Here is a 27,811-nt window from a genome sequence, read left to right as displayed (position 1 = left end):
CCCTTGGTTTTTTAGAGGCTCATTTGAATAATAAACAGCCTTTTTTCTGTAAAAACCAGGGCATAAGAAGTTTAAAGAAGAGCAGATCCTGCCACAGGGGACACACACCAGTATGTCAGTGTGCTTGGTTTACAATCCATGATCCTGATGGTAGGTGTCCTTTAACTCTACTGCTTACCTAAATAATCTGTCTCGTTGTATCTCCTCTCTGCCAGTCTCTCCATTGGTTACCAATTGCACAGCAAATTCATTTTAAAATATTAACCATGACTTACAAAGCCACAACCTGTCCCTCGATATATCTCTGAACTAATCAGCCAACGTTGTGCCAAAGATAATCCCCGTTCCTCACAGGACCTTCTGCTTCAGTCTATTACCATCTGCTCTTCTCACAACCGCATCCAGGATGTCTCTTCCAAAAGACAAACTGTCCCTCACCTTCCAACCTTCAAACATAAACTAAACACTCATCTATTTAGGATCGCCTACAATATGCACTAACTGCACTGCTATGCTCCCTCTCCTTTTGCCATTCCAAATGAAATGTTAGCCCGCAAAGACAGGATCTTCCAGAATTTATGGTGCTCCGTAAATAAATGATATTCCAAATTGCAGTGAAAACCACTTGCCCAATTTATTTTTGTAATGGAATATGGGCTTATTGGTAACACTAGCCATTATTTTCCCCTTTCCGCAACTTTCACGGCAGGGGGACATGGAGGGGCAGGAAGAGAGGAGGGCGCGGCCGGTGGGTGTGCGCAGGGAGTGGGCTGTCACCAGTTGTTCCTTTCCCCATGCCTGCACACGGTGAATTTTCATGTATGCAAATTCGCTAGCTGAGTTTATTTCTATTTCGGACATAGAAATGAACATTGCACAGGCCGCCGCCAGATTCATTAAGAGGCGTATGATAAATAACCCCCAATATGGCTTACATTTTACCATTTTTAAATGCATCAATGATCTCATTATACAATGTCATTATTTTAAAAATCATGTGTTTGCTGACTATGAAAAAAAATCTGCAGCCAGCTGAGTGGTAAAAGGTAAAATAAATGAAGGGCACAATATGTTGTGGAGCTGAGCACTGACATTTGACTTTCTTAAAGCTGTCAAGTACATCAATATGAGCTTTAATGGTGTTTTCCATTAAGCGTTTGCGCCACTCACTTTGACCTGAGTGGTTTAGAGGATGAGGCTATTACTGTAATTTTGGATAAGGTCACAAATAAAGAGAGCAACAATCATTACAGGTGCTAGGAGGAGGCTTTGTGCTTAATTGGGAGCTGAGAATCTGTCCATCTGCTTTCATTAAGTCCTCAGAAGTGTTATCTTCGATAAATGCTAAAAAAAGAGATACTGAAGCCTTACTCTCCTTTGTTAGAGATATGAGGCAACGCTGCTCATATTACCTGTAAGTGTTCAACAACTAATAAACCAGACATTTCATAAGGCCTAGAAAAACTAGGTTATTAGCACATGGCTTTATTCTTTTTTAGTTTTCAATACAGAAAACTGTACAGTCATCAACCTTTGTACTTGTCCTTTCTATTGTGATTTAGCTCTTCTTTCTTTTGTCTTTGTTAAAATTACTCTTCAAGAAAAATCATCAAAATGAAGCATGATAAACTAAGGAAACTTACTTAAATCTTCTAAAATCAACTTTTACAATTATGCTAATAATCCAGAAGGGCTCTGTAGGGCCTTACCAGAGACCCTCTGTGCTCTGGCTTCAAAGACTGTTACAATGTCTACCCCTCTCCTTGTTCCCTCAGCACTTCCCCCTCCATCTGTCTAACGTAATCTCACAGCAGATGACGTTTCAGTACACAATTGGAGGGGGAAGTGCAATGGAGAACTGTCTAGGAATATGAAGCGCGGAAGGTAATGCCCACAGAGCCTTTAGGCTCATTAGCAGAGTTTTAAAAGTTGTTTTCATAAGGAAAGAGGGCATAGGACACTAATATCAGAAGATTACCACAGACATAGAGCCTGGATCTGTGAGTAAGTGTCCTTGGTTTTTCATGCTTGATTTTGATGGTAGATTTCCTTTAAAGGGTAATCTACGTTATAGTCCTTTTTACATACTTATATATGCTAGAAAAGACTGCAATTTTCTAATATTCATGTCATTAAAATTCCTCTCCCATACCTATTTTATACCAGTTGGTAACCCCTGCCTTGGTGTCATGGTGGGATACCCAAGCTACCCACAAGTCTTTCCTTGCCTACCTGCCAGAGCCTACACTAAACCACAAAAGTGTAGGTTTAAAAACAACAAAATCAGGCAAATTGGGTAAAAACCAAGATTGTGGTAAGGTACAGAACTGTGAGGCAAAAAATAGTCAGTAACGAAGGGTGAAAGTGCTGAGTAATAAGAACATAAAAGAAAGTAGTACTACAAGTAGTAAGAGACTGGAGTGGGTAAAAACAATTTCTATGATGTCACTAAACACAACTGCAGCCATATTTTTGTATGATTTATACTTGAAAATAACAATGTATTAAAACAAAACTTGGCCATGAATGCATATAAAGAAATGGATATTAATCCTTTAACCTGTAAAATGCCAAGGCCAGTCTTGTACTTTGTTTCTACAATTCCTATATACAGCAAGTACAGTTTTGCTTGATTTTTCCTATTTTTTCTTGTTATGGATTCCAACATTATTGAATAGACTTTTTACTTTCACCTACTTCCAAATATTTTTAAGTGTTTACATACCGTGGATATTCTGTTCCCCAAAAGAAGGGTTTTTGAAGTTCTCCAGCTGGGAATCCTGAAGTGTACATAAAGCAGAGAATGAGTTGTATCACAAATCATTACTTTAGAAGAAACTTTAATCTTAATACTGATCCTGGCTTTAGCAAACAAATGGATCGGTCTAGGAAGTACATTGTACTGTTGACCACGTACTCAAATACAAATTCTATTTCCCTATACCAGTGGTGGCAAACCTATGGCACAGGTGCCAGAGGCGGCACTCAGAGCCCTTTTTGTGAGCACCCGGGCCATTGCCCCAGCACACCAGACAGGACTCAAAGAATCTTCCTCCAGTTCCAAGCAACTTAAAATATGCTGCTTTCAGTCATATTAAGATACTTACATCACTACTTGGGACTGTAGGAAGAAGGAGAATGAGTAGACAGGGGTGAATTATCTTTGGAGGACCTCCTACTGGCCCCTACAGGTCTACAGAGGGACACTGGAAAGAAGCTAAAATGATGAAAATTTTCCATCTTTCTACTGTGTTGGTGTCCTCAGGAGGCAAATATGAAGTTGTTGGAGCAATAAGTTACCGCTTTAATTTTTGGTTGGCACCTCGTGATAAATAAGGGGGGTTTTGGGTTCAGTTTGGGCACTCGGCCACTAAAAGGTTCGCCATCACTGCCCTATACCAATTTCTAATAACTCCTGAAATTTATGATTTTTGTCATCTCTATCGCAAATCAAACTCTTCCCAGATAAAATGAATCCATAGTCGATGTACATGTAACTGGTGCTTTAACCCCTTACTGACATGTGACATACCAGCTGCAGTTGTATGGAGAGGGCTCACAGGCTGAGCCCTCTCCATACAAGGTGGGCGTTTGCTGCAAACACCCACGGTAACATCCGCTGGTGTTAACCCTGCAAATGCCTCTGGCAAAGCTTGGATTTAATCACCGCACCCTGTGAGGACATGGGGGGGGGGCGGCGATCAGTTGCCATGACAGCCTTGGGTCTTATGAAGACCCGAGTCTGTCTGGTTTTAACCTTTTCATTACAAAATGTCCAATTTGCATGTGAGCATATTGGTGGCATATTGTAAACTATGTGAACGAACAAAAAACACACCCTTTCCAGCTTATATAAAATTACATTTCACCTAGTTAATGCATCACGTTTTAGGAAGAGGTTGGACATTCCAAAGTTCCTTTGCAGTGCCGATAGGCGAGCAGGGTGTGAATGCTGAAAATGTGAACACACAGCATGCACTATAAGCAGCAGATCCAGCAGGTCTGTATAGTTGGCCAGGAAGCTTTGCACCACCAAGTTGAGCAGATGTGCAATACAGGGGACGTGCTTCAACCTGGCTCAGCTTAAAGCTGCCACAAGGCTACGGTCATGGTTTCCATTGTATTTTCATATGTGACAATATGCCGGCTGCGTTTATTTCTATGCCAGGCAGGACTTGGGGTATACTGCATACTGCATACTGCTGCATACATCGAGTGGCAGAAGCTGAATGTATTCAGCTGCGCCAGAGCAGCGGTGGGGCTATCATATGTGCCCAGGCTTATGATAAATAATCCTCATAGTGTGCATATTGTGGGTCGCAAGTAATGAGCTGTGTGCTATTGATTGAGGCTTCTCTGACATCAGCAGTACAGTATGCACACAGTATGGTTTTACATAGAAACTACATCATGTAGTAAATCCACAGTGAACACCTCTTTAAAAAAAACAATGGCTCCATATTTCCCAACTAAATACACTCACTGTCCACCTTATTAGGTACACAATGCTAGTAACGGGTTGGACCCCCTTTTGCCTTCAGAACTGCCTCAGTTCTTTGTGGCATAGATTCAACAAGGTGCTGGAAGCCTTCGTCAGAGATTTTGGTCCATATTGACATGATGGCATCACACAGTTGCCGCAGATTTGTCGGCTGCACATCCATGATGCGAATCTCCCGTTCCACCACATCCCAAAGATGCTCTATTGGATTGAGATCTGGTGACTGTGGAGGCCATTTGAGTACAGTGAGTTCATTGTCATGTTCAAGAAACCAGTCTGAGATGATTCCAGCTTTATGACATGGCGCATTATCCTGCTGAAAGTAGCCATCAGATGTTGGGTACATTGTGGTCATAAAGGGATGGACATGGTCAGCAACAATACTCAGGAAGGCTGTGGCGTTGCAACGATGCTCAATTGGTACCAAGGGGCCCAAAGAGTGCCAAGAAAATATTCCCCACACCATGACACCACCACCACCAGCCTGAACCGTTGATACAAGGCAGGATGGATCCATGCTTTCATGTTGTTGATGCCAAATTCTGACCCTACTATCCGAATGTCACAACAGAAATCGAGACTCATCAGACCAGGCAACGTTTTTCCAATCTTCTACTTTCCAATTTCGATGAGTTTGTGCAAATTGTAGCCTCAGTTTCCTGTTCTTAGCTGAAAGGAGTGGCACCCGGTGTGGTCTTCTGCTGCTGTAGCCCATCTGCCTCAAAGTTCGACGTACTGTGCATTCAGAGATGCTCTGCCTACCTTGGTTGTAACGGGTGGCGATTTGAGTCACTGTTGCCTTTCTATCAGTTCGAACCAATTTGCCCATTCTCCTCTGACCTCTGGCATCAACAAGGCATTTCCGCCCACAGAACTGCCGCTCACTAAATTTTTTCTCTTTTTCGGACCATTCTCTGTAAACCCTAGAGATGGTTGTGCGTGAAAATCCCAGTAGATCAGCAGTTTCTGAAATACTCAGACCAGCCCTTCTGGCACCAACAACCATGCCACGTTCAAAGGCACTCAAATCACCTTATTTCCCCATACTGATGCTCGGTTTGAACTGCAGGAGATTGTCTTGACCATGTCTACATGCCTAAATGCACTGAGTTGCCGCCATGTGATTGGCTGATTAGAAATTAAGTGTTAACGAGCAGTTGGACAGGTGTACCTAATAAAGTGGCCGGTGAGTGTAAATAATTAATATAAGAGGCTAATACTCAAGTTCTATATGGCATTGAAGTGTTTCATCTATGAGAAGTAAATTACATCCAAGCAGGTGTTTAGTATATAAGTTCTATGGCTGCGGATAGGTTTGGTGAAACACAATTTCACATGACCACTGAGAGCCTGCAACATAAAACTTCTAATAAGTCATAATCCTTAATGCAAAATAAAATGAACACTGGCTCTAGCAATGTTTTGAACCACAGTTTTTGCATTACCCATTGGCACGGAGGGGTGTGGAACAAGTTGGGCCAGGGAAAGGATGCCGTAATCAGCCAAATTTGCGATAACTATTGCCAGAAACCAGTGAAGTTATACCTAAATCTACACAAGCCCGGTCCTGCATCAGAATTATTAAGAGACCAAACTCTATTAATAATTGTGACCTGTCAGGGCCCAACTTTACATTTTTTGACAAGGTAAGTGTCATCACCTTCTGTCATCTGTCATCTCAATAAGTATGGAAAACCCTCTTAGCATTGTAGGAGTCAACTTTAGTGAAGATATAGGACTGAGTGTGGTATCCCACCGCAGTAAGTCCAACCCACTTTGCGTCAGGAACTACTCTTACCCATGAATATCTCTGACTACTTGTTATTCCAAGCACAACTAATATTTAGCAGATTTGACAACATCGAAGTACAATAGAAGATGGTAAATATTATTCTTTAGAACTTTTATGGTTATTGAACATAAAAGGACAGAGAATACTTACTTATTTGGTTTGTAGATGCGCTGTAAAATGCATTCACTGTTGTAGGACTGGTGTACCATCTGCATAGACGAATGTGAAAGAAAAATACTATAAACTGTATAAATTGGAGGAATGATATACAATACATTATATTAAAACTTTAGAGACTATGAACACATTTGTAGGATTTTTAATTGAACTGCATCTATTATGTGACACAAATCATTTTGTCATGAGGTCCTTACCTCTTCTATCTCTAAGGAAATTTGAATCTGCTGTCCTTACAACCAAATAAAACTATTTGTTTAGTAAATCAGCTGCAATTACTACAAAAATTGAGCACTAAAAAGTCTGACTATTCCATCTGCTTCCCTTTCCAAAGCTTCCTAAGAGGGCTCTGTATCCATGTCACCGTTACAGCCAGTGATTGGCTGCAAGTTGAATGTCTGGATCTGTACATACTATCAATAGTGAAGGCCAGGATGAAGAGATATCAAGGATTGGATGGGAAATTCAAAGGCTTGGTAAAATGAATGTTAGGGTTTTTTTTTTGGCTTGTTTTAGGATGTACATGACTTGTGAAAACCTTTAGGCTTCGATCAGATCTGAGTCTTGGCTTTACATTATAATCTCCATTAAAGGACACTAAAATGGTAAATGTATTAAAGGTCATTTATTCTACGTCAGTTCCCCAAAGATTTTAATGGACCTCCAATTACCTTATATTACATCTGTTAATAATCTCAGGAAGAAAAGAGGTGGACAGTTGCGCTATTTTTAATTTTGCTATTAAAGGGGTTTTCCCATGGAAGAAAGTTCTCAAATTTTAATCCCCTAGTGATGTGTACACAATAAAGATATTTTTTAATACCCCTTACTTCGCACTTTTAGTGAGTTTTATTGCTGTTTTTGGTTACTCCCTAGACAGGTCTTCGTAAGTATCCAGAGTAAGGGTGGTTAGTGTCTAAGAAGACACTTCATGTTTCCTCTGTGCTATGAGATGCCTGGTGCTGACAATGTGCTTAAATTATTAGGGTTCAGGGTTTATGTACACTTTTATTTAGCTTCTGAACAGTTTACTAGTATCTGGCACATAGGAAAAGAGAGATGAGACAAATCAGGGATGAGAGATGATGAGATCAATCAGATGGATATAAGACACAATCACAGCTCTGCTCCCTCATCAATAAAACACACATTCAGCTCTGCTATAAAGACCTTATCTGTCTGTATCTTGGAGAGTTAGTCTCTGCACACAGCTGCTTGCTGGCAGGAAGTGCCTGTGCCTGAGCTGGTCTTGAAATGCAGGGGGCAGGTGCAGCATGCAGAGGGCACTGTAGTGTGCAGACAAGAAAAGCTATTCATGAGAAGAGACAAACCATAGTCCCATATCCAGGGACAAACAAAATTGTGTATACTAGGACTGATAGAAACAGGTTGGAATTATATCTGTGAAATGCTGCATTTTTGTTAATAATTAGAGAATGTGTTATTTTGCTATCCCGAGTATTTACAAATCTCGTCTTTGTGGGAATACCCGGAAACTGTGGAATGCAGATTTTTTTAAATGTACTTGACTGGAGAAATATTCATAACATGTTACCAGTGTATAAATGAAGCTTACTTATCAAATTATTACATATTATATTATTATTGTCGCCTTTGTAATCGCTAGATCATTGCAAATATATATTTTGCTTGTGGAAGGAAAACAAACTAAAAATTATATTGAATTAACAATGAATAAAACAGTAATATTTCTAGGAGTTATTGAGAAATTGTAGCGGCTAAAGAAGGAAATAGACTTTGATGGAAATACACATGGATATTGTGAGATATAAGCATAGCAGGTGCTATTTCATCTTGCATCCAAACACAGTCAGGCCTATAAAAAAGCTGCAATGCTCAGTATCTAATTCTTGTAGTGCCTCAGAGAAACGGATATTAATTAATGAAGCTAAAGTGCTTTGAGGATTTATGTAACACAATTAATCTGATTAAACATGAGGAGCAAAGGAATTGTAGATATTCCTGAGTGAATCATAACTGAGGCCGACTGTGAGGACAGTGGAAAGAAATTGATCCTCTGGGGAAATTTATTACAATACATGCAATGGTAAAAGTTCAAGAAAATATTGTAACTTTTAGATGCTAATTATACTTTTTCTATTATTTCTTAAATTGAGCGAGGAAAATGAATTACTCTAAAATTGAAAAATGAGTCAATAAGTAAGTTCATTACAAGTATTAGAGACATAGCACATGACTCATTAGATTTAGTACTGGACTCAATATACTATAAAAACTCTTAATAGAAATGTTCCTTACTTTCCGCTAAAATTGTTGGGGGACACAATAATTTACTTTGGTAAGTAGCAAGTAAAATAGAATACAATAAAACTAGGCCATCTGGTAAACTTGGCAACCTTAATACTAATATAACAAAGACAACAAGGGTTCATGTTACACATGCAGCAATTTCAATATATTATCTAGGTCTAATAGGTCTAATATATTATCTAGGTCTAAGACCTTAAAGGAAAACAACCATTTAAATATATACAAAACAAACCAGGCATGTTCACCTTTGCTCCTCTTCATTGTGGTCTTCTTTCATGTTGACAACCGGGATCACATAGAAAAAAAGACTTATAATTAGCAGACCAGAGCACAAGGACAAGATATCAGATGCTCTGGGCTGCTAATTATGCGCACTCTTACCACCTCCCTCTCCCACGTCTCTTGCATCACATCAGCATGGGGTAGGGAGTTGGCAAGGTCTTGCATAATTAGGAGTCCGGAGAGCCAGACATCTAAAAAAAAAATTCTAGGTGATCCTGGCGTGTCAACATTAAAGGGGCGGCGATCTCCGGCGATCTCCGTCAGCTCCATAGATATGAATGGAGCATGTCTGCTCCATTACTCTCATGGGTTGATGAGGGGGTTCGACTAAGGTACGTGGGACCCCATCGGACCCCTTATTTTCGGATCTGTTGGGGTCTCATCAGTGAGAATCCTCCGATCAGCAAGTTAGGATAAGGCCTAACTTGTATTTATAGGAAAACCCCTTTAAAGAAGACCAGCACCAAGATCAGAGTAAAGAGAGGAGAGGAGGTGGGTATGTCTGGTTTGTTTTGTGTTTATTTCAATGATTGTTTTCCATTAATGGCCATGTATGGGGAAGCTCATAAACCTGATGCAGTGACCTGCCATACATCCAACAGTTACAGAAGACTACAATAAGTAAAGCCACAGACTAATGTACGCTAACCATATTTTACATTATTATATTATGTACTAATGATTGTTTCAACAACTGGCACATGTACCCATTTTCTTCTACAGGCTCATGAACATGGCTTTAGTCCACCGCACCATACATGAGCCGACTGCCATGGCTTAAAAATTACAAAACAGGTCCAATTCCTGCCCGTGTTTGTTCTTTACTACTGCTATGGTCCCATTCTTTGTGGCCTGTGATCTGCACATGTTAGTGGCACAAGTGTAATAACTATGCTCAACTACTGAACTACGGAAACAATGGGGTAATTTATCAAAAGATTGGCTGACAACGAGAGTTCTTTGTCTGTCTTTGAAATTCTGCTGTAGTCAGATTGACGAAAGGGGCTTTGGCCCTTGACAAATGCTCCATGGGTGGTTTGCGACAGTCGCATGAAAAGTTGGGGAAAAAAAAGGCACAACATAGACCAGGGTAGGGACTGGTCAATTTGCACCAAAATTTGGGCCTGAAAGCAAAGTTGCAAATTCATGAATTAAGTCATATTGTGAAAATTATTCTATGCAAACAATGAAACAGGTGCTGTCCTATGTTCATTTGGCACAATGGAAAGTCAAAAAACAGCATTTGTACCACAACTGCGCCAAACAATGCCAAACATAAACAAATGATAAATTACCCCCATAGAAAATGTGTTTAAAAACACTAGAAAAATTGGGCATTGATGCCTTGACATGGAACATGGATCCAGAATTAGTTTTCTCTCTAATTCTTATGGTTTAACATAATTGTGATAATTCCAGATTCCTCCTTTACTATTTTTTCTATGAAAAAAAAAAATTTGGAGTGTGCAGGCTCAATAAAGCTATTGCATAATATAAAGCAATGATTTTTAACTTTGCACTAGAAGCATGAGTTGTGTATTTCAACAGATTTTTAAGTTAATCAATTCAGCAAAATGTGAAATAAAATTCTTCACTTACTCTTTTTTTGGAACTTCTTTCCTTAGCCAATAATAATCCGATTGTGAAAGAAAATGTAGCGTTTGTAGAACATTTCCAAAGTAGTCAGACTCTGAAAATTTTAGCTGCATGATAAAGATATACACTTTTTAAGATATGATAGATTAAATAAATAATGTGTAATTTATGCTGACATATCTATGAAATACAAGCAATAGCCTATAAATATTTGAATACAAAATATACACACAAGGCTGATATTGTTGGTACCCTCCGTTTAATGAGAGTAAAACCCACAATGGTGACAGAAATAACATGAATCTGACAAAAGGAAAAATAAATAGAATTTCTATGAAAATGAACAAAAAAAAAAAAGCTTTATTTATATAGTGTCATCAAATTCCGTAGCGCTTTACAAATCATAGGGGACATATACAAAAATAATTACATTACAGAGTACAAATAGTCATATGGAACAATAGGAGTGAGGCATGACTCAATAAAAGACTCCTATTTTCAACCATGCTTCAACAGAATTTAAAAAATAAAACTTTTTTCCCACTCTAGGTTTTATTCTATAAAATGATTAATTCATAACCAAAAATCTAGAAAGTTTGTATCGCCGCAATCTTACTGACCCCTAGAATAAATCTAACATATTACTGAGGGTATATTGTAAACACCAAAACAAAAGTCAAAATTCAATGACAGAATTGATATTTTTTTCCAACCCCACCATAAAAAAGTTAAAATATTTTCAGCAAAAGAACACCCCAGAATGGTATCACTGCAAAAGGCATGTCACCCTACAAACAAATATTTTATAGCTCAAAAATCCATGAGCCAACTAAAAACCACTAAATTCTATAGGACAAAACTGGCTAATGTGCGTCCCTCCTTTCCTTCTGCACCTCGCTTTGCGCTAAGTTACATCCACATGTGGGGTGATTCCGCACTTGGAATAAATTGCATAAAAAATTTAGTTGAGTTTTCTCTTTTTATCTTTTGTGAATTTGTTAATTTTAGGGCTAAATGAAAATATTACTGACAAAATTGGACGATTCTAAATTTTCCTCCATTTTGTTTTAATTACTTTGAAGATCTTGAAGGCTTAACAATCTTCCTAAAAGTTATTTCTTATAGTCTAAAGGTTGCAGATTTTAAAAAAATGGAGTGATATATAAGAGATATAAGAGATATGTGCAGCATAGTGACAACCATTTCCACTACCTTTTGGAGGTAAAATGGAGGGGATTTGTTAACGGACATCAACCAACAGGATGAAAGATTGTAAACCAAGCACACTGACATACTGGTGTCTGTCCCTCTGGCTGGATATGCTCTTCTTTAAACTTCTTATGCCCTTGTTTCTAAGAAAAAGGCTTTAATTATGCAAATGAGCCTGAGGGGCTCCAGGCTCCTTTAACACTTACAGAGCCCAGAGCTCCTCAAGATTGTTTGCATGATTTTGAAAGCCTTTAAAAAAAACAGGGGTACACACCAGTATGTCAGTGTGCTTGGATTACAGTCTTTGATCCTGGTGGTAGATGTCCTTTAAGAGTGGCATATTGACTGGTGTATATAACGATATATAACTGGTGTATATAACGGTGTATATAAAGATTCTACAAATGTTTTGAAAAGTGTTAAAAATCAGCAAATAAAATCTTTAGGGAGGGGAGTGTATCAATGCTGTTATGTCAGATTTTTGTCTTCAAAATGTCTCACATTTATCGCAACTGCCAATTTGTGCTTTTTAGTGACTTTTTCCAACCCACTCTATTTTTTACTCAAGACAAGTTACTACATCCAGATTTATTGTGAGAATGAAAATGTGTGTGACAGATTAAGTGTGACTTTACAAAAAGACACAAATTTAGGTGTAAATGAACTTTATTCCCCTCCTCCTGTAAGAAGAACTTAGGGACTAGTAAAGATAGTAGCCTGGCACATTTAGGATTTCTGAAAGCAGCTCTTCCTTTATTCGAGGTGTAAGATCATATAGTTAATGAGGTGCAATAAAAGAGATTTGCGTTAATCATGACTAAGATACATGTGCATCAATATCAATGTATTTTATTGCTGTATGACCTTATACCTTTAATAGGAAAGAAAGACCTGTTTTCTCTAAGGTGTCCTGAATGTGCCAGGCTACTACCTTCACTTGTTGTGTTCACCAAACAGCAAGGAGGGCAGAGGTAGTAGAGGATTTCGGCTGAACTAACCTACCACTGGTGGGTGGATGTTGTTTTATGAAAATTAGGAACTAATAACATATCCACTGAAGAAATTAAGGGGGTTGGCCACTAATACCAAACTTTAAACTTTGAACCATATTATACTTACGCTGTCAAAGCTTGAGGCAGCAAGACTGTGCAGACAGTAAAGCCCCCTCCGGCATAATCAATCACTCTCATGTCAGCAGTTGGAGGGGTGTGCAGATGTATTCACATATCCCTCCAACCACTGATAGGTGAGGGGGGATGATGAAGGGGGGGGGGCGTGCAGATAGTAATGTCTGAACCACAAAATTTAACAGGGTACATATAATAGAAGTGAACCTATTCGGATCTTATACTTATCCTGTTAAAGTTTAGGATTAGTGGATAAATCCTTTAACACCTCATGTGCCCCATTTATCAAGCTGTCTATGCCCCTCCGATAAATCTGATGTCCTAAAGACATCTAAATAGCTCCTAAGACACTTTCAATACTAGTATAAGATCCGGCCTAAAGATAAATCTTAACACAACATGGAAACACAAGAAAAACAAATGGTCTACAAAAATTCTGTCTCAGCAAAAGGTACATGAATGTTTAAGGGAAAAAAAATCAATATTGTTTGCTTAAATTAACTACAGAATGGAAACTGTAGTTACGGCCAGATATAATAAATTATCCTATAACAAGAACAGGGAAATCCCATTTTGTCTTGTATTCTCCTGAAGCTGGACTAGCATGTTCCTTGGTGAATCGTGTACCTCTCAAGCATACGGTACGGTATATGCCCCAGGATTGATTCTTTTGCTTTAGTTTCAGTTTGTTTTATTAATAAGAAGGAAAGGTAACATATCATATTTGGACTTGTTATGGATTAATTACATATCTGGTTTATCTTCAAGAGTTCTGTCTACATTAAGTGTCATTTGTATTAGATTCTCAGAGTGCTGAAGTCATTTATTAGAGCTGTTTTATTGGCACAGTGCTGAGCTAGGAGATTTTTTTAGCTCTTCGCTTGATAATAAATAGAAGAGGGGGTATTTCAGGTGTAAGAGCATTGGCGTGATTCATCCTTTTAACCTTGGCAATAAATAGTGGTCAAAGAGAGAAGATCTAACACATGGTCTCATCATTCAAAAAATTCTATAAATATGTGTCTCATAAATGAGAACTCACACAAATACACGATAAATAAACGTAAAAAAATAATGGGCCAGATTTACTATTAGTGAGGTAAATGGCACTACGTGCACTTGGTCTCACTAATGTCCAGTGGGACACACATTCATGAAGACCGGTCTTGTGCACTTAGTTTAAGGGGCGTGCTCTGCATTTCTGTCAGACTTGCCAACATAAATGTTGCGGCCGGTGCAAATACACACCAGAATGGCCCTTTCTGTGCACAGGACTGCATAATGCAGCCACAACACAATACTAGCGCAGACACTTTCTAAATGCATGTGCAACCAGTTTGCACATATATTTATGGCAATGTACACTAGAATTCTGCATAGTAAATGTGGCCCATTTCTGTTATTTCTAAAGTTTCAAAATCAATTGATTTGTGGACAACCTTTGTAATTTGAAATAATGTAACTTGAGACCATAACTCTCTGGAACATAAGAGAAAAAGAAAGGGAAAAAAACTTACAAAATTAGTAGTAGTACAATTTACATGTGTTTTGAAACCACACTATTAAGCTGTGGTTCACTGTATGTTTCCAAATTTTCTATTTCTTTCTTCTAGGTTATATTAATGGGGTTTTAGACACATTGGGGCACATTTACTAAGGACCTTGTGCCAGTTTTCTGTTGGACTCTGCACATTTTTTTCTAGTGAAAACTGTTTGCACAGGTATTTAAGAAGTGCCTGCACCACAATCGTGTTGCAGGTGACTCTTTTGTGGCGCAGCTACACTAGTCATCATTCAGCACAAATTAGGGGGCGTTCCAGTGCTCAGTTGGACTGTGCGCCAGATTTATCATGCAAAATCCGACAGAATTGTGTCACACGCCCTATGTATGCACCAAAAAAGTCGCTGGGGGTGTGCACAGAGCGAAAGATTCATGAAGAATGTGTGCCACAAATCCTGAATCTGGTGCACCCTGCATTATACACAGGCAAACTGCAGTGCTGTTGGCCTTGTTCTTGGTAAATGTGACTATTGGGCCACTTTGCACACTTTACCTGTAGAGTGTGCAGAGTGCACCAAATTCATCAAAACTTGCTCCTCGTATTCACAAATCTGGCACACCTGCATTTCTCTGGAAGTGTACTCCACTTTTTTGGGTGCACTGTGTTCATGCTGCAGAATTGTGGTGCAAACACAAACTAAGCAGTAACAGCCCGTTTAGGTGCACATATTTTTTGTCTGTAAAACTGGTGCAGACACTTTATAAGTACATGTGCAAGCAGTTTGCACTTTCTTTTCAGTGGTGCAAACACTTTAATACATGTGGCCCATTAATTCCAATACCAAACCCCCTCTCCAAACCTTTGTTTTATTTAACTATATCCCTTGATTTGATTACCGTATTTTCCGGGCCATTAGGCGCACCGGAATATAAGGCGCATCCGTCCGATGCGCCTTATATATGTAATAATTCCATATATATTTAAGCGCATTGGACTATAAGGCGCAGGGTCCGGGGGCGTGGCAGAGGTCCGGGGGCGGAGCAGAGACCCGACTGGACGAGACACGGAACGCGGGGAAGGTGAGGGGGAGGTGGAGAATGGCATACTTACATAGGTCCCCGCTACCGGAGACAGCAGATCTCCAGCGGGAACTGCAGACCGACGCGGCAGAAGTTGTTCGTGCCGCGTGGTCTGCAGTTCCCGCTGGAGATCTGCTGTCTCCGGTAGCGGGGACCTATGTAAGTAAGGTCCGCTGCCCTCCTATAGGGCGCACCGGACTATAAGGCGCACTTTGGATTTCCAAGGAAATCCAAGGCTTTTATGTACGCCTTATAGTCCGGAAAATACGGTAATCCAGAGTGAAACATGGCATTTAGGGACTTCCTACATTTAGCCGTAGGGAAAACATGTTTTTGAGGGCCCATTAAAGTAGGAAGGGCCTTGCAATAGGGTCTATTAGCTTATGGTCAAGTTCCGGTTGGAGTGGCAGTCATTTAGGGCTTCAACTCCAAAGGTTGATAGGTCAGAACACAAACAGGGACTTAATAGGGTGATTTTTAGTACTTCAACAAATCCAGCCCCTATCCCACCACCACAATTTTCTATCGGGGTATTGAATCTACACTTTTTGAACCTTTTATAGCCTGTTGAGGAAATCCATACTGGATCATAAGAAGTATACATGACTGACCTATTACTAATCTGGTGTGTGGTAAGACTCCCATTTTGTCTTGGTTTCTTTTTATCTATTTTTGCCTTGATTTGTGGTACTCTAAACATGGGTGTCCTTATTGTTGTATTCGCCAACACAATTGGCATGTCTAGTTTTGTACTGAATGAAAAGAAATGATTTAGTTTCCTTCCTTTATGTTTATTTTTAGTATTTATCTCAGAGACCTAAGTTTCAGATGCAGCACTTAGAAAAAAAACTGAGACAAACCTGCAGAAAGTATATAAATTGCTGCCTTAAACCCAAAATGTCATTATGTTATGCAGAACTTTTCCTAATTTAGGAACGTAGAGAAATTCAATAATTGCACAGCGAGTCTGATGAATTTATGGGAAGCCAATAAAGAGTAAATGTAGAGCTTGGCACTGAACATCATTGTACATTGTATTTAGCTATATTAGGTGAAGGTGTTCTCTGGCAAAGTAACACTTTGTAAACATAAACATGAAATATTCTCCTGACTTTCATTTCTCTGCAATCAATTAAAGCAACTTAAAGCATAATCCGTTTCAATTTTCTGTTAAGTAAAACTGAGATAATACATTATTTTACTTAGTCTGAAAAAATACTGTAATGACTTTCAATACATTCGGCAATTATAATGCTTAATTAATCTCCATTTTCACCATATGAAAATCTTAATTGCTTTAGTGTTGTAAAATGCATACCCCCATGAATAGTAAATGGGAGTAATCCATGAAACACTACACACCGCTGAATATGTCATTTATCAGAAAAAATTGCATCCATTGTTATGGAAATTGGTATATACTATATTTTTCTGACTATAAAATTCTACTAAAGATACACATACAGCTCCGCTACATGGATTCACTCATACACTCAGTTTGGCTACATCCATTCACTCACACAGCTCTGCTACATCCATCAATTCACTAAAAAACACAGCTCTGCTATGTTCATCCATTCACTGAAACACGCAGCCTGCTACATACATCCATTTACACATAGCTTTGCTACATACATCTATTCACACACACAGCTCTAGAACATTCATCCATTCACACACACAGCTCTGATACATTCAACCATTCACATACCACACACACATAAGAAACCATTTCCTCACATCCCCTGGCTCCATCCCAACAACCAGGAATGGGTTCAAGGACCTTACAGTGGAGAAGCATGGAATCAGTTACATGCTTTGGACTTCACTGCTAGAGAAGGGCAAATTTTTCAAAATTCTATTCGACCAGGTTCGCAGAATTTTCAGACAGAATTAGTTTCCACCTGAATCCAATCATGCCAAATCACATTAAAAAACAGGTATTTACTGGCTGCAGAGAACCTGTAGGGCAGTGATGGCGAACCTTTTAGAGATCGAGTGCCCAAAATGAGACCCAAAACGCACTAGCTTTTCCCAAAGTGCCATTACGGCAATTTAGGCAGTAACAAACATATTGCCTCCAGAATCTTTGAGCTCCAATCCGACCCTGTCCACACGTTTTCACTCTTCGGACAGGAGGGGTCACTTCAAAATAGCAGGGCACTACTTGGACTGCCTGAGACTGCAGGAAGGTGCCATGTCTGGCAAACTCTGTGCCTGGGAGATAGTCTGCGTGCCCATAGAGAAGTCTCTGAGTGCCATCTCTGGCACCAGTGCCTTAGGTTCGCCACTACTGCTGTAGGGTGTTGTAGAACGTTGTACCATGCTCGAATATGCATAGGGAGCGTGGTTTGGGCTTCAAACATGTTTTAGTATGACACGCACATGACAGCTGCACACATGACAGCCGCAGAGTGGCACAATGACAAATTCTGGAGCTGGCAGCAACATGGTACGCCACAGTGTGGCACAATGACACAGTGTGGAAGTGGCGGTAGTAGCAGAAGGACAGAGAGTGGCACAATCACAGTGTGCGTAGGAGGGTGGCAGCAGTAGCAGCAGCATGACGCCAGAGAGATGTGCAATGACAAATTCTGGTGGTGGCAGCAACATGGTAGGCTACAATGTCGGCACAATGAGAGTGTGGACGTGCCGTGGCAGCAGCAGCAGGAGTTCAGAAAATGGCACAATGGAGTGTGGAGGTGGGTGACAATTCCAGTCCCTGGTAAATATGGTGGGAGGCAGATGGAGCAACTGGCAGTAGATGTGTGGAGTCAAGCGGGTGGCAGCATCAGAATAGTGGCAGGTAGTTAGAATTCAGACTCATTTCTCACGTTTGGGGGAGGAATCATGGCTGATCTAATCTGATACATGCAACGTGAGTTGAAATCCTGGCCGATCCACGCCTAATTCATCTTGACAAAGGTCAGTCTCTCCACATAACGGGTGGACAAGCGGGTTCTTCTTGGGGATTCTCTACTGCAAACTCTGCAAGTTGTGGCCACACATCAAGTTTGGCTGCCCAGTAGTCCAGGGGATCCTCTACCTGGGGTGGTAGAGTGCTGTCCAAGTAGGCCACCACCTGCTGGTACAGGGTCTGCTCCATGTCCTGCTGCTCCTCACTAGGCAGGTGAACGAAGCTGCTCATTTAGGAATCCAGACTCAAGCTGCTGCTGATGGAGCAGCTACGGCTCCTACCCCCCTCCCCCCCATCACCCCACAGCAACCTTGAGAGATGACTGCCAGGAATGGTCAGACCTGACAGAGGATGGACAATGGCACACATAGGCAGTGGCCAACTGTCTTTTCAGTATTTCTCTATAATACACCAGTTGTTCCTGCCTCTTGGCAGTTTGAAAAAAGGAACCCATTTTGGTCCAGTAGAAAGGGTCCAAGAGGGTGGAAAGCCAAAAGTCATCCCTATGCCGGATGTTGACTATTCGGCTGTCACTAGTTAGGCAAAGCAGCATGCTGCAGGCCATCTGCACAAGTGACTCTAAGGGACTCCCGGCTTCCATCTCCACTGTATACTGCCACGGTGCTTCTGGGTCATCTGCCTCGTCTTCGACCTTCTCCGGGTGCTCCTACTCCTCCTCTCCTGTCACCTTTGAAAAAGACCTCCCAGTTCAGCCCCCACTGGAGTCATGTGGCCATGAGATGTTGTTGTCACTTCTCCAGTGCCCTAACCAGACAGATTTTGCAGCATCTGTTCCAGGACATGAAGAAGTGAAACGACGTTATTCCTCCCATAGTCCTGGAGACTGACAAATAACGTGGCCTCTTCAAAGGACCTGAGCAAATGGCAGGTGTCACAAATGAGCTGCCAGGGGCTGACATCAAAGTTACACAGGAAAGTACTCCTGTCTGCTGTCATAATCAAAAAATCATTAATGGCCTTTCTCTGTTCCTATAGGTGGTCTAACATATGAAGGCTAGAATTCCAATCGCATATCAGACTATGTTGGGGGAGGCCATTCTGCTCTGCAACTCGAGGAGGATGTGCTTGGCTTTGTAAGAATGGCTGAAGTGCATGCACAGTTTCCTGGCCATTTTTAAAATGTCTTGCAGATGGCTGGAAGACTTCAGGAACCTTTTGAAAACCAGAATGAACACGTGCGCCATGCAGGGCGCATGGGCCATCCCTACTCGGTGCTGCGTGAACAACATGTTCCTCTTATTGTCTGTCACCATGGTTCCGATTTTCAGTTGTCACAGAGAAAGCCACACATTGATTTCTTCTTGCATGACGCAGAGCAGTTCCTCCACTGTGTGACATGTGGTATGATGGAGCTGCACTTGGGAAGGTGGGGAGGGTGAGGTGGTGTTGGAGAGGGAGGAGGTGGACACTGGAGCAGGAGTAGAAGTTTGACAACGCTGAGGAGAAAGCAGCGTCTCCTGTTCAAGTTGTTGGTGTGGCTGGGTGGGAAGCACATTCACCCAGTGGGCCGTAAAGGACATGTACTGGCCCTGACCGTGGTTATAGATACACACCTCCATGCTGCTGTGCACCTTGGAAGAAAACTATAAACTCAAGGACTGGCCCACCTTCTGTTCTACATATTTGTGAAGGGCTGGTACTGCCTTTTTGGAAAATAAATTTTGGCTTGGAACTCTCCACCTCGGTTCAGCACAAGCCATTTGTTCTCTGGGTGTAGAGTCCACAACATGGAAAGGGAGGGACTGCAGTATTAACAACTTGGACAGGAGCACGGTCAGCTTCTGCACCTCTGCTGGTGCTATTCATAGCGAGGAGCAAGAGCATGTGGACCGGGAGATGATGAAGACAAACAGGTCCCTTCGGCAGAGGAGCCTTGACTGGCTGAAATGGCATGTGTGCCACTAGGTGCTGCTGCTGTTGCTGCAGCGGCAGGATGGATCACCACATCTGAGACACATTTCTCCCAGGCCACTGGATGGTGACGCTGCCTGTGTTGATGCAGGGCCGTGGTGCCACATTAGCTCCCTGGCCATGTTTCACTTTCTCCTTACATATTCTACATATACACACGCTTGGCTCCTCTGATGAATTAACAAAAAACTGCCACACTGCCGAGTAGATGATTTTACCGCTAACACTCTGCAATGAGTGACTACAAATGTCGGTTCCTCGCTGAGCCCCTGTGCCACTGCTTACTTACTGGACCTCCGAAGAGGGTTTTGTACCCTGTGGCTGTTTGGCTCCCGTCCTCACACTGCTGCAACACTGCTGACTCACGGCCACAGTAGCGACTTGCTCCCTGCTTCGCTGCCTGACGCGCAAGCTGACACTCTCTTCTCCCGACGATGATGATAAAGCCCTTGCTTCACCCAGCTCCCAGTGCGATTGGCTACATCATCATCAATTTGTGTTTCCCTGTCACTGCTATTCCACTCAACAGTCTCAGTATGCACAGCCTGACTACTATGCATAACCTCCTGTGCCACTCTCAGCATCTCTACTTTCCCGCCTACTACAAAAATCAGCGGATGTCTGCCCCACCTCTTCACTGCCAAGCAGCTGCTGACTGTTCTCAAAGACTTTGTCCTCGCTGTATAGTGGTGCTGAGCCCAGACCAACTAGTAGATCTCTTGCTGAGGGAACTGAACAGGACAGAGGCTGGTTGAGGACAGGTGAGGGCCACTGACCTGCTCCTGGGCCATGTCAACTAAGGGTTGTATCTGACGAACCCACAGACACTTGGCTGGTGTTGTCAGATGTCATCTGGGAGGAAGTGGATGACCTTGTCAACCAATCCAGAACTTTTGGCTTGTTAATCAACACACTGCTGCTAGATGACACCAGCAGTTCTGGCCTCACAGAGTCACCCCTACAGCGACATCCCCTTACTGTGCTGCGACCTGTGCCTGCTTCACCTGCCACCTCTCTGTATGACATATTGGCTAATCAACTATGTAAATTTGACACAGATTTCTTGATATCTACCCTATCAACAAAAAAAAACACTTGAAATTTGGGGAATACAGATCCCCAAAAATGGACACCATGGAGCTGCTTCAGCAGCTACTGAGTACAAGCAGCTAGACGCTAGAGACAGCACATGCAGTGTGAAATGACAGAATTGCAAATGGCCATCTGTTTTTATAGAGCTGTGACATCAAATAAGCCTGCCAGTCGCTGATCGGCTTACATGCACATGTGACTGATGTTGTTCCTTTCTTCTTCCAAAAGTTCACAGTTTCAGCAAATCGAATCTTGAATGATTTGCCCACCTCCAGTGCACAGCAATACCAGTCACTTACGCATATGAACCTTAGTGGCTTACCCCTGACTCAATCTTCTCTAGGTCACTCTATTCCTATCCATGGCATCTGAAGGAGAGTCATCCGGCACATACATACATCGGCACCTCTTGTACATGACAAATATGCCCATGCGTAGTACTGTGTGTCAGGACTGATGGATGTATCAGGTCACATGCCCTCCACCAGATGTGGATGTTAAGGAATAAAGGATTAGAGTGACAGATAGAAGATTGTACTAAGACAAGCAAGGGAAGGGGTGGGTGGCTACAGCATTTGCCAAAAAAGGTGTCCCTGAACTATAAATGCAAACATATTAGTGGTCAAACCCTTTAACAGCACCATATTTCTATACATTTGTTAAATTAAATTCAATTAAGCAAAGTCATGTAAAAAATCACCAAAGTCATGTAAAACAAAGACAAGAAGGATGAGGTGTAAAAACAAACTTGGAAACATTTAAAAAATGAACTTACTGTTTTAATGTCTTCATTGATATAAGTTTCATTCATTAGAAACCCAGGATATCCAACTTTTGCCATTACAGATTTTGCCTGTTAACAATAAGAGAATTATTTTACATGGTTAGTACTTTTGCAAAAAGACATATATCCAATACTGTAGGTTTTACCAAGAAATGGTAAGATATATGGATGAAGAGAAGGGGCATATTATTATTATTATTATTATTACAATGGAAACAATGACAGAAGATAAACTACAATGAGTAACAGCTTTTCCACATATTTTTAATACAGGCCACTTACCGTACCATATATGTGAACATAAATTATTTGTGCCTGTCCCGCGATTAAATACATGTCATTATTTAATAATTTCTCATAACTAAGATCCCTCACACCTTTATAATTTTGGTAATTCATCTCTGTATATGTTACAATTCTAGGGTCTCATTTCAATGAAGCAGTGCCCAGAGTTGAACCGCATATTCCAGATGAGGCCGCACAATGATTTGTAAAGTGTTAATATTATGTCCCTGGTATTTGTTATACTTAAGACAAAATCAATGAAAGAAGAAAGTAAAATCAATATAATGTTATAAATAGGCGCATTTAGTGCTGACATTAACAAAGTAGCAGATAATAGCTGTGAGCACAATTACATATCTTGCTATGGAAGAAGGTATAGTATGAAAGAGACCTACATTATTTTACCACCTTCTTCATATCAATATGGCTACATGGACCACTATTCCAATGTATTGGGCCCAGTTGCTATTGCTTTGTCTCCACCCTCTGACACAGGTTATTAAAGGGATATTCTAATCTGCCATTTACAATTAATTTAATTCATCTGCCATATACAAACATTTCTTCAATAGGAAGTTATTAAGAAAAATGTATAATTTCCCATAAATGCAGTCATGTTGTCCCTAAAAAGGCAGATTGTTAAGGAGAACGATTACTTTCTGACCCTTCTACAAATGTAAAGAGGACTATCCTTGTCTCTCCTAGGAGTACTGTTTTGATTTTCTTAATTTCTTTGCTTTTTATCCAAAAATCCTACTAAAGATCTGATAAACTTATACATCACAGAGCTTATCCTTTCTTGCTCCGTCTTGTATGCTTATAAGTGACAAATTGGCTGTGGGTGCATGGAGAGGGTTCACAGGCCAAGCCCTCTCCATACAAGATGGGTGTTTGCTGCATATTGCAGCAAACAACCACTGGTAACGACCCCGTTCGGTGGTAGTGTGTGGCACTGCCACCCCCGTCATTGGAGAACAATGATCTGTCTCTAAGATCAGAGAACCTAGGGTTAAAGTACCTTAGGAGGTCTGAAAAATAGTAAAAAGGTAAAAAAAGGTAAAAAAAAAAAATTAAAAAAAATAACCCTAAACCCCCTTTCATTAGGACCGATATAAAAATTAATAAACAGTAAAAATCATAAACATGTTAGGTACCCCCACATTCCAAAATCGTATTGACCCAAAGAATAAGCAAGCATGTGTGATTTGGGGCGCACAGTGAAATCTATAACAAAATGGTGCAAATTTATTACACAGAAAACAAGCCCTCACACAGCTCTGTATATGTGAAGATAAAAAAAGTTAACGATTTTTGAAGGTGGGGAGTGAAAAGAGGTTCTTTAATTCAGGAGGTACACTTCAGGGCTAAGCACATCCAGATTCGGTTTTGTCAAAGACCTCACCCTCACTCTGTGGTCTGACAACATTACGTTATTTGAATCAGAATAAAAGAATAAACTGACAAACATAAATCTTTGTTAATTACAGCAAAAACACACAATGGAGGGAACTTATTAAGATGCACTGCACTACACTGGACTCTCAGTAAAGCCTGTGGTGAGTATGAGCACTGGAAAAATTTCCCCTCTAGCCTACATCTGTTTTGCGGCAGAGGCTACAGTAAATACGTAAATATGTAGAGCCCGGGCAATCACACTCCAACTAAAATATATGCAAATACTAGCCTATTGCTAGCACTTACAATTATTTTCCCCTTTCCGCCACCTCCACGCCAGGGTGAGGGGTGGGGGCATGGCCGGCGTTAAGTGGACCGGTGCAGGACGTTCCTGTCCCCGTATCTGAGCACCAGGTAGGGCCTGGCATAGGAATGAATGCTGCGCAGGCCCCCGCCAGATACATAAAGAGGCCAGAGTTTCTTGATGTATGCAGCTGTGCCGATAGTTGAGCACCAGTGTATGATAAATAACACTCATTCAATCTCTTCAAATATAGTTGTCATTGGTAAATTATTATTTATTACCATGTGCATATTGTATTGCATATATTAAATATATACAGTAGGTCTTGGTAAGTCTCTAATTTGTATTTGTATTTTCAAAATATATCAATTACCATTAGCAAAAAATCTATTCTAGGTGTGGGTGGTGGAGATCCATAGTACAGTCTCCATATGTGACACGGTATTCCATAAGTAAGTAGGCAATCTATTTTCTTAGATAAGCTGCATACGGGTTAATGGGAAGCCATTTGAACATGTGCTGACACATTATTACTTGGTTGCTTATGGCTTCATTGATGTACTTTTATGTGATAAGATTGAGAAGAGATACAGTGCGGCATTACACACACACTAAATCACAAGTTATATGGCCTGTGACATATAACACTGTTGGCGATGTTCACGTTGCCGCATATCTTGCTAAATATTCCTCAGATAAATGCAGCACAGTAATGCTCTTTACTGCCATGATGTATTTATTTTCAGTGTTTGGAGAGAATAAATTTAAATATATAAATAAAGTAATTGGCAAACATGTCCGAAAATTGCAGGGTAAAGTCTATATGAACATGTTGTATATATATAATATATATATATATATATATATATAGTAAATACCAAAAAAAGTTAAGAAATAACTTATTAGAAATAAATCGTACGCCATTTATTTGACCCTATACAAATAAACTGACTGTAAGCCAATAGTGAGCTCTACCTGCCCTCAATGATACATGCACAGCTGGATGAGCCCGAGCAAGGGGCTGTTAACATCTATAAATTTGCCAGTAGTTTTTTTATATCTTCAAATCAGCACAAATGATGTTAAAAATGATGAAAAGCTGCCAATTAAAAAAAAATGGAATATATGACTTGGGTTGGCCATAACAATAAACCTCTTATACTTGCCTCCTCCAGAGTTCCCAGTGCCGGGTCTCTGTTTGTTTAAACAGGCTGGTAATGACATCCCAACTACTGCTACAGCATGAATGCCAAGCTCTAGCACGGGTGGCTGGGGTCAGGATGGCACTGCCAGCCTTTGTAATCAAACAGAAACCATACAGCACAGCGGATGAACAGGAGTGCTGGAGGAGGTAAGCATAAGTGGTAAGTATAAGCCCCTCCTGCCTTATATGCCATTGTTTTAAATCCCGGACAACCCGATTAAGGATAAAAAAAAGCTGAAGGCAACTGATATGTGTGAACTGAACCTAACATGGAGAAAGTCCACCCTGAATAAGCTTGACCCTTTAAACGCTAATTAGAATTTCCTAAAATGAAAAGTTAAAATTAAGAACACATTATTCAATGCACTCAAAGTCTGACTAAACTTTTAGCAAAATTGCATAAATCAATAGTGAAGATGATAGTAAACTTCCTGCGTGCTTCCTTTTTCCTGTCTTTCTTTCTTATTTAAGCCTTTTGTGTAAATCCGCTTTGGAAATCAGTTTGATACAAACTATCATATATTATCACAACTTTAGATTTTTTTATACTGACTGTAGAGAATTTTATAAATCACGTTTCAATAGGATATTAATATTGACAGGTTCCAATAGCCTGTGCTATGCTGATTTTAAAAATGGGTTTGTCCACATTCTGAATCATTTCAGTACTTTATAAAATTTAATTTTACATTATCAAGCTCCCTGCCAGCAGCATGTGGTGAGTCCTGGGGAGATGTAGCTGCACCATCCTTTGTCTCAGTCTCCTTGATGCAATCTTCCTTTACTCTTTACTCATCCAATTCCTTTGCCACTTTTCCCCACTCAGCTCATTAACGCAAGTTCCCTCTTTCTGTCATGTGGGTTGAGCAGGCAAGGGAGGTAAGAGGGATGGAGAGAGCTGGATGAGTGAGGCATAGAGGAATAATGCATAAATGAGACTGAGATATAGGTCGGAACACCTGCACTTCTGCTGGACTCGCCACACAGTGCTGCCAGGTAGAAAGGTAATGTGAAGTAAAGTTTTATAAAGTACTGAAATGATTCAAAAATGCTGACAAAGGAATTTTTAAGCACAGCACAGCATTGGAAACTGTCACCAGCTAAAAATTATATTCCTGGTGACAGGTTTGCTTTAATATTCTGCAGATACATATTTCTTTCTGGTGAAAAGATGACAATTAGTATGTGCAACCATTAGAGGTCATGACACTAGTGTACAGCATGGGGTAAGAAAAACACCCCATTATTCTGGTTCGACAGCGATACCTTATAATGAGCCAGTACACCAAAAGCTCTTAGTTATATCTGTCTGCCATGGCATTCCAAATCTTTACTGCATTATGATAACTTGACAGATTTACCTTAAGCCTTAGAAAAGATCATATAATACGGGGAATTATATGATAACTTGTGATAAATGACAAATCCAACTTCAACCTGCTCTCTGTTACATCTCATTTCATGCAGACGATTACACTGCAGATTTGTGGCATTTTCTAATATTATATAGACTTTTAGTCTGTTCTATTATACATGCAAGTCCTTCAGTACTTGAGGTGGAGGGGCGAGTGTCTGATTCTGAACAAGAATGAAAGGTAAGCTCTTAAGATTTTCTCTGCATTGTAACATCTGGGAGCATTGTGACAGGTAATAAATAAAGCGGCATGGAGTGGCCCATTGCAGCTCAATGCGGAGCACAATTACTGGTGTGCAGCAAATCAGCATCATAGGGATTAGAAAGGAAAACTTCTGCACTGCTATCACCACACACCGGCTTATTATTCCACAAGAGTGTATGGACTTGTCTGACTAATAACTTTGACGTAGCATCCGCACTGTTATCATTTTTATCATTTCTAATCTTCTAAAAGTAAAGCTCATTTTCTGAATTGTGTTTATAGAACAAAATATTTTTGTTCTATAACAGAATCCAGACTCAGTATGAAGAAAGTTTATGGAAAATCCATCAGTGAGGTCTATAGGTGTTTACGGTCAGGGCAGGTGACTGACTGCTCTAAGGTTAGGAGACACATCTGTAGTTATGTCCTCATCTGCATAGGACCTGGCATTTATGTTCTGTGATGGGCCGGTAAACTCCAGTTTGCTATTAAAGATACACGGCTTAATATTACTAAGGTTGATTGTACACATATCGGCAAACTCGCTCTTGTATCTGCTGGATTTATCGACCTGTACACAGAACTGCTAAACTGAACTGCTGAGCTCAGTTCAGCCGTTCTACTTTCACGGCAGTATATTCTGGTGACACAGAAGAGGAGAACTAACTCGCCCATGTATAAGCGGCTTAGAGGTGAGCTTGCACCAATATTAGCAGTTTGCT

The 27,811-nt window shown here is 40.5% G+C and overlaps 1 protein-coding gene and 1 long non-coding RNA gene across 2 annotated transcripts in view; one reads left to right on the top strand and one right to left on the bottom strand.

The window, feature by feature from the left end:
• LOC140119201 (uncharacterized) overlaps window positions 1-27,811 on the top strand; it is a 183,961-nt gene that overhangs the window by 73,988 nt on the left and 82,162 nt on the right. The window lies entirely within an intron of this gene.
• The window catches only part of PHEX (phosphate regulating endopeptidase X-linked), a 128,441-nt gene that overhangs the window by 18,539 nt on the left and 82,091 nt on the right, over window positions 1-27,811 (bottom strand). Inside the window, exons 13-16 of the mRNA XM_072137987.1 lie at window positions 22,274-22,351; window positions 10,644-10,747; window positions 6,444-6,502; window positions 2,726-2,780 (exon numbers count right to left, since the gene is read on the bottom strand). Of these exons, the coding sequence (XP_071994088.1) occupies window positions 2,726-2,780; window positions 6,444-6,502; window positions 10,644-10,747; window positions 22,274-22,351 (296 nt within the window). The remainder of the gene's footprint in view (window positions 1-2,725; window positions 2,781-6,443; window positions 6,503-10,643; window positions 10,748-22,273; window positions 22,352-27,811) is intronic.

This window comes from Engystomops pustulosus, chromosome 2 (genome assembly GCF_040894005.1).
Source record: "Engystomops pustulosus chromosome 2, aEngPut4.maternal, whole genome shotgun sequence".
In the NCBI taxonomy this organism is placed as follows: Eukaryota; Metazoa; Chordata; class Amphibia; order Anura; family Leptodactylidae; genus Engystomops; species Engystomops pustulosus.
Note: the sequence above shows the minus strand (reverse complement) of the source record. Positions and strands in the feature narration are given on the sequence as shown.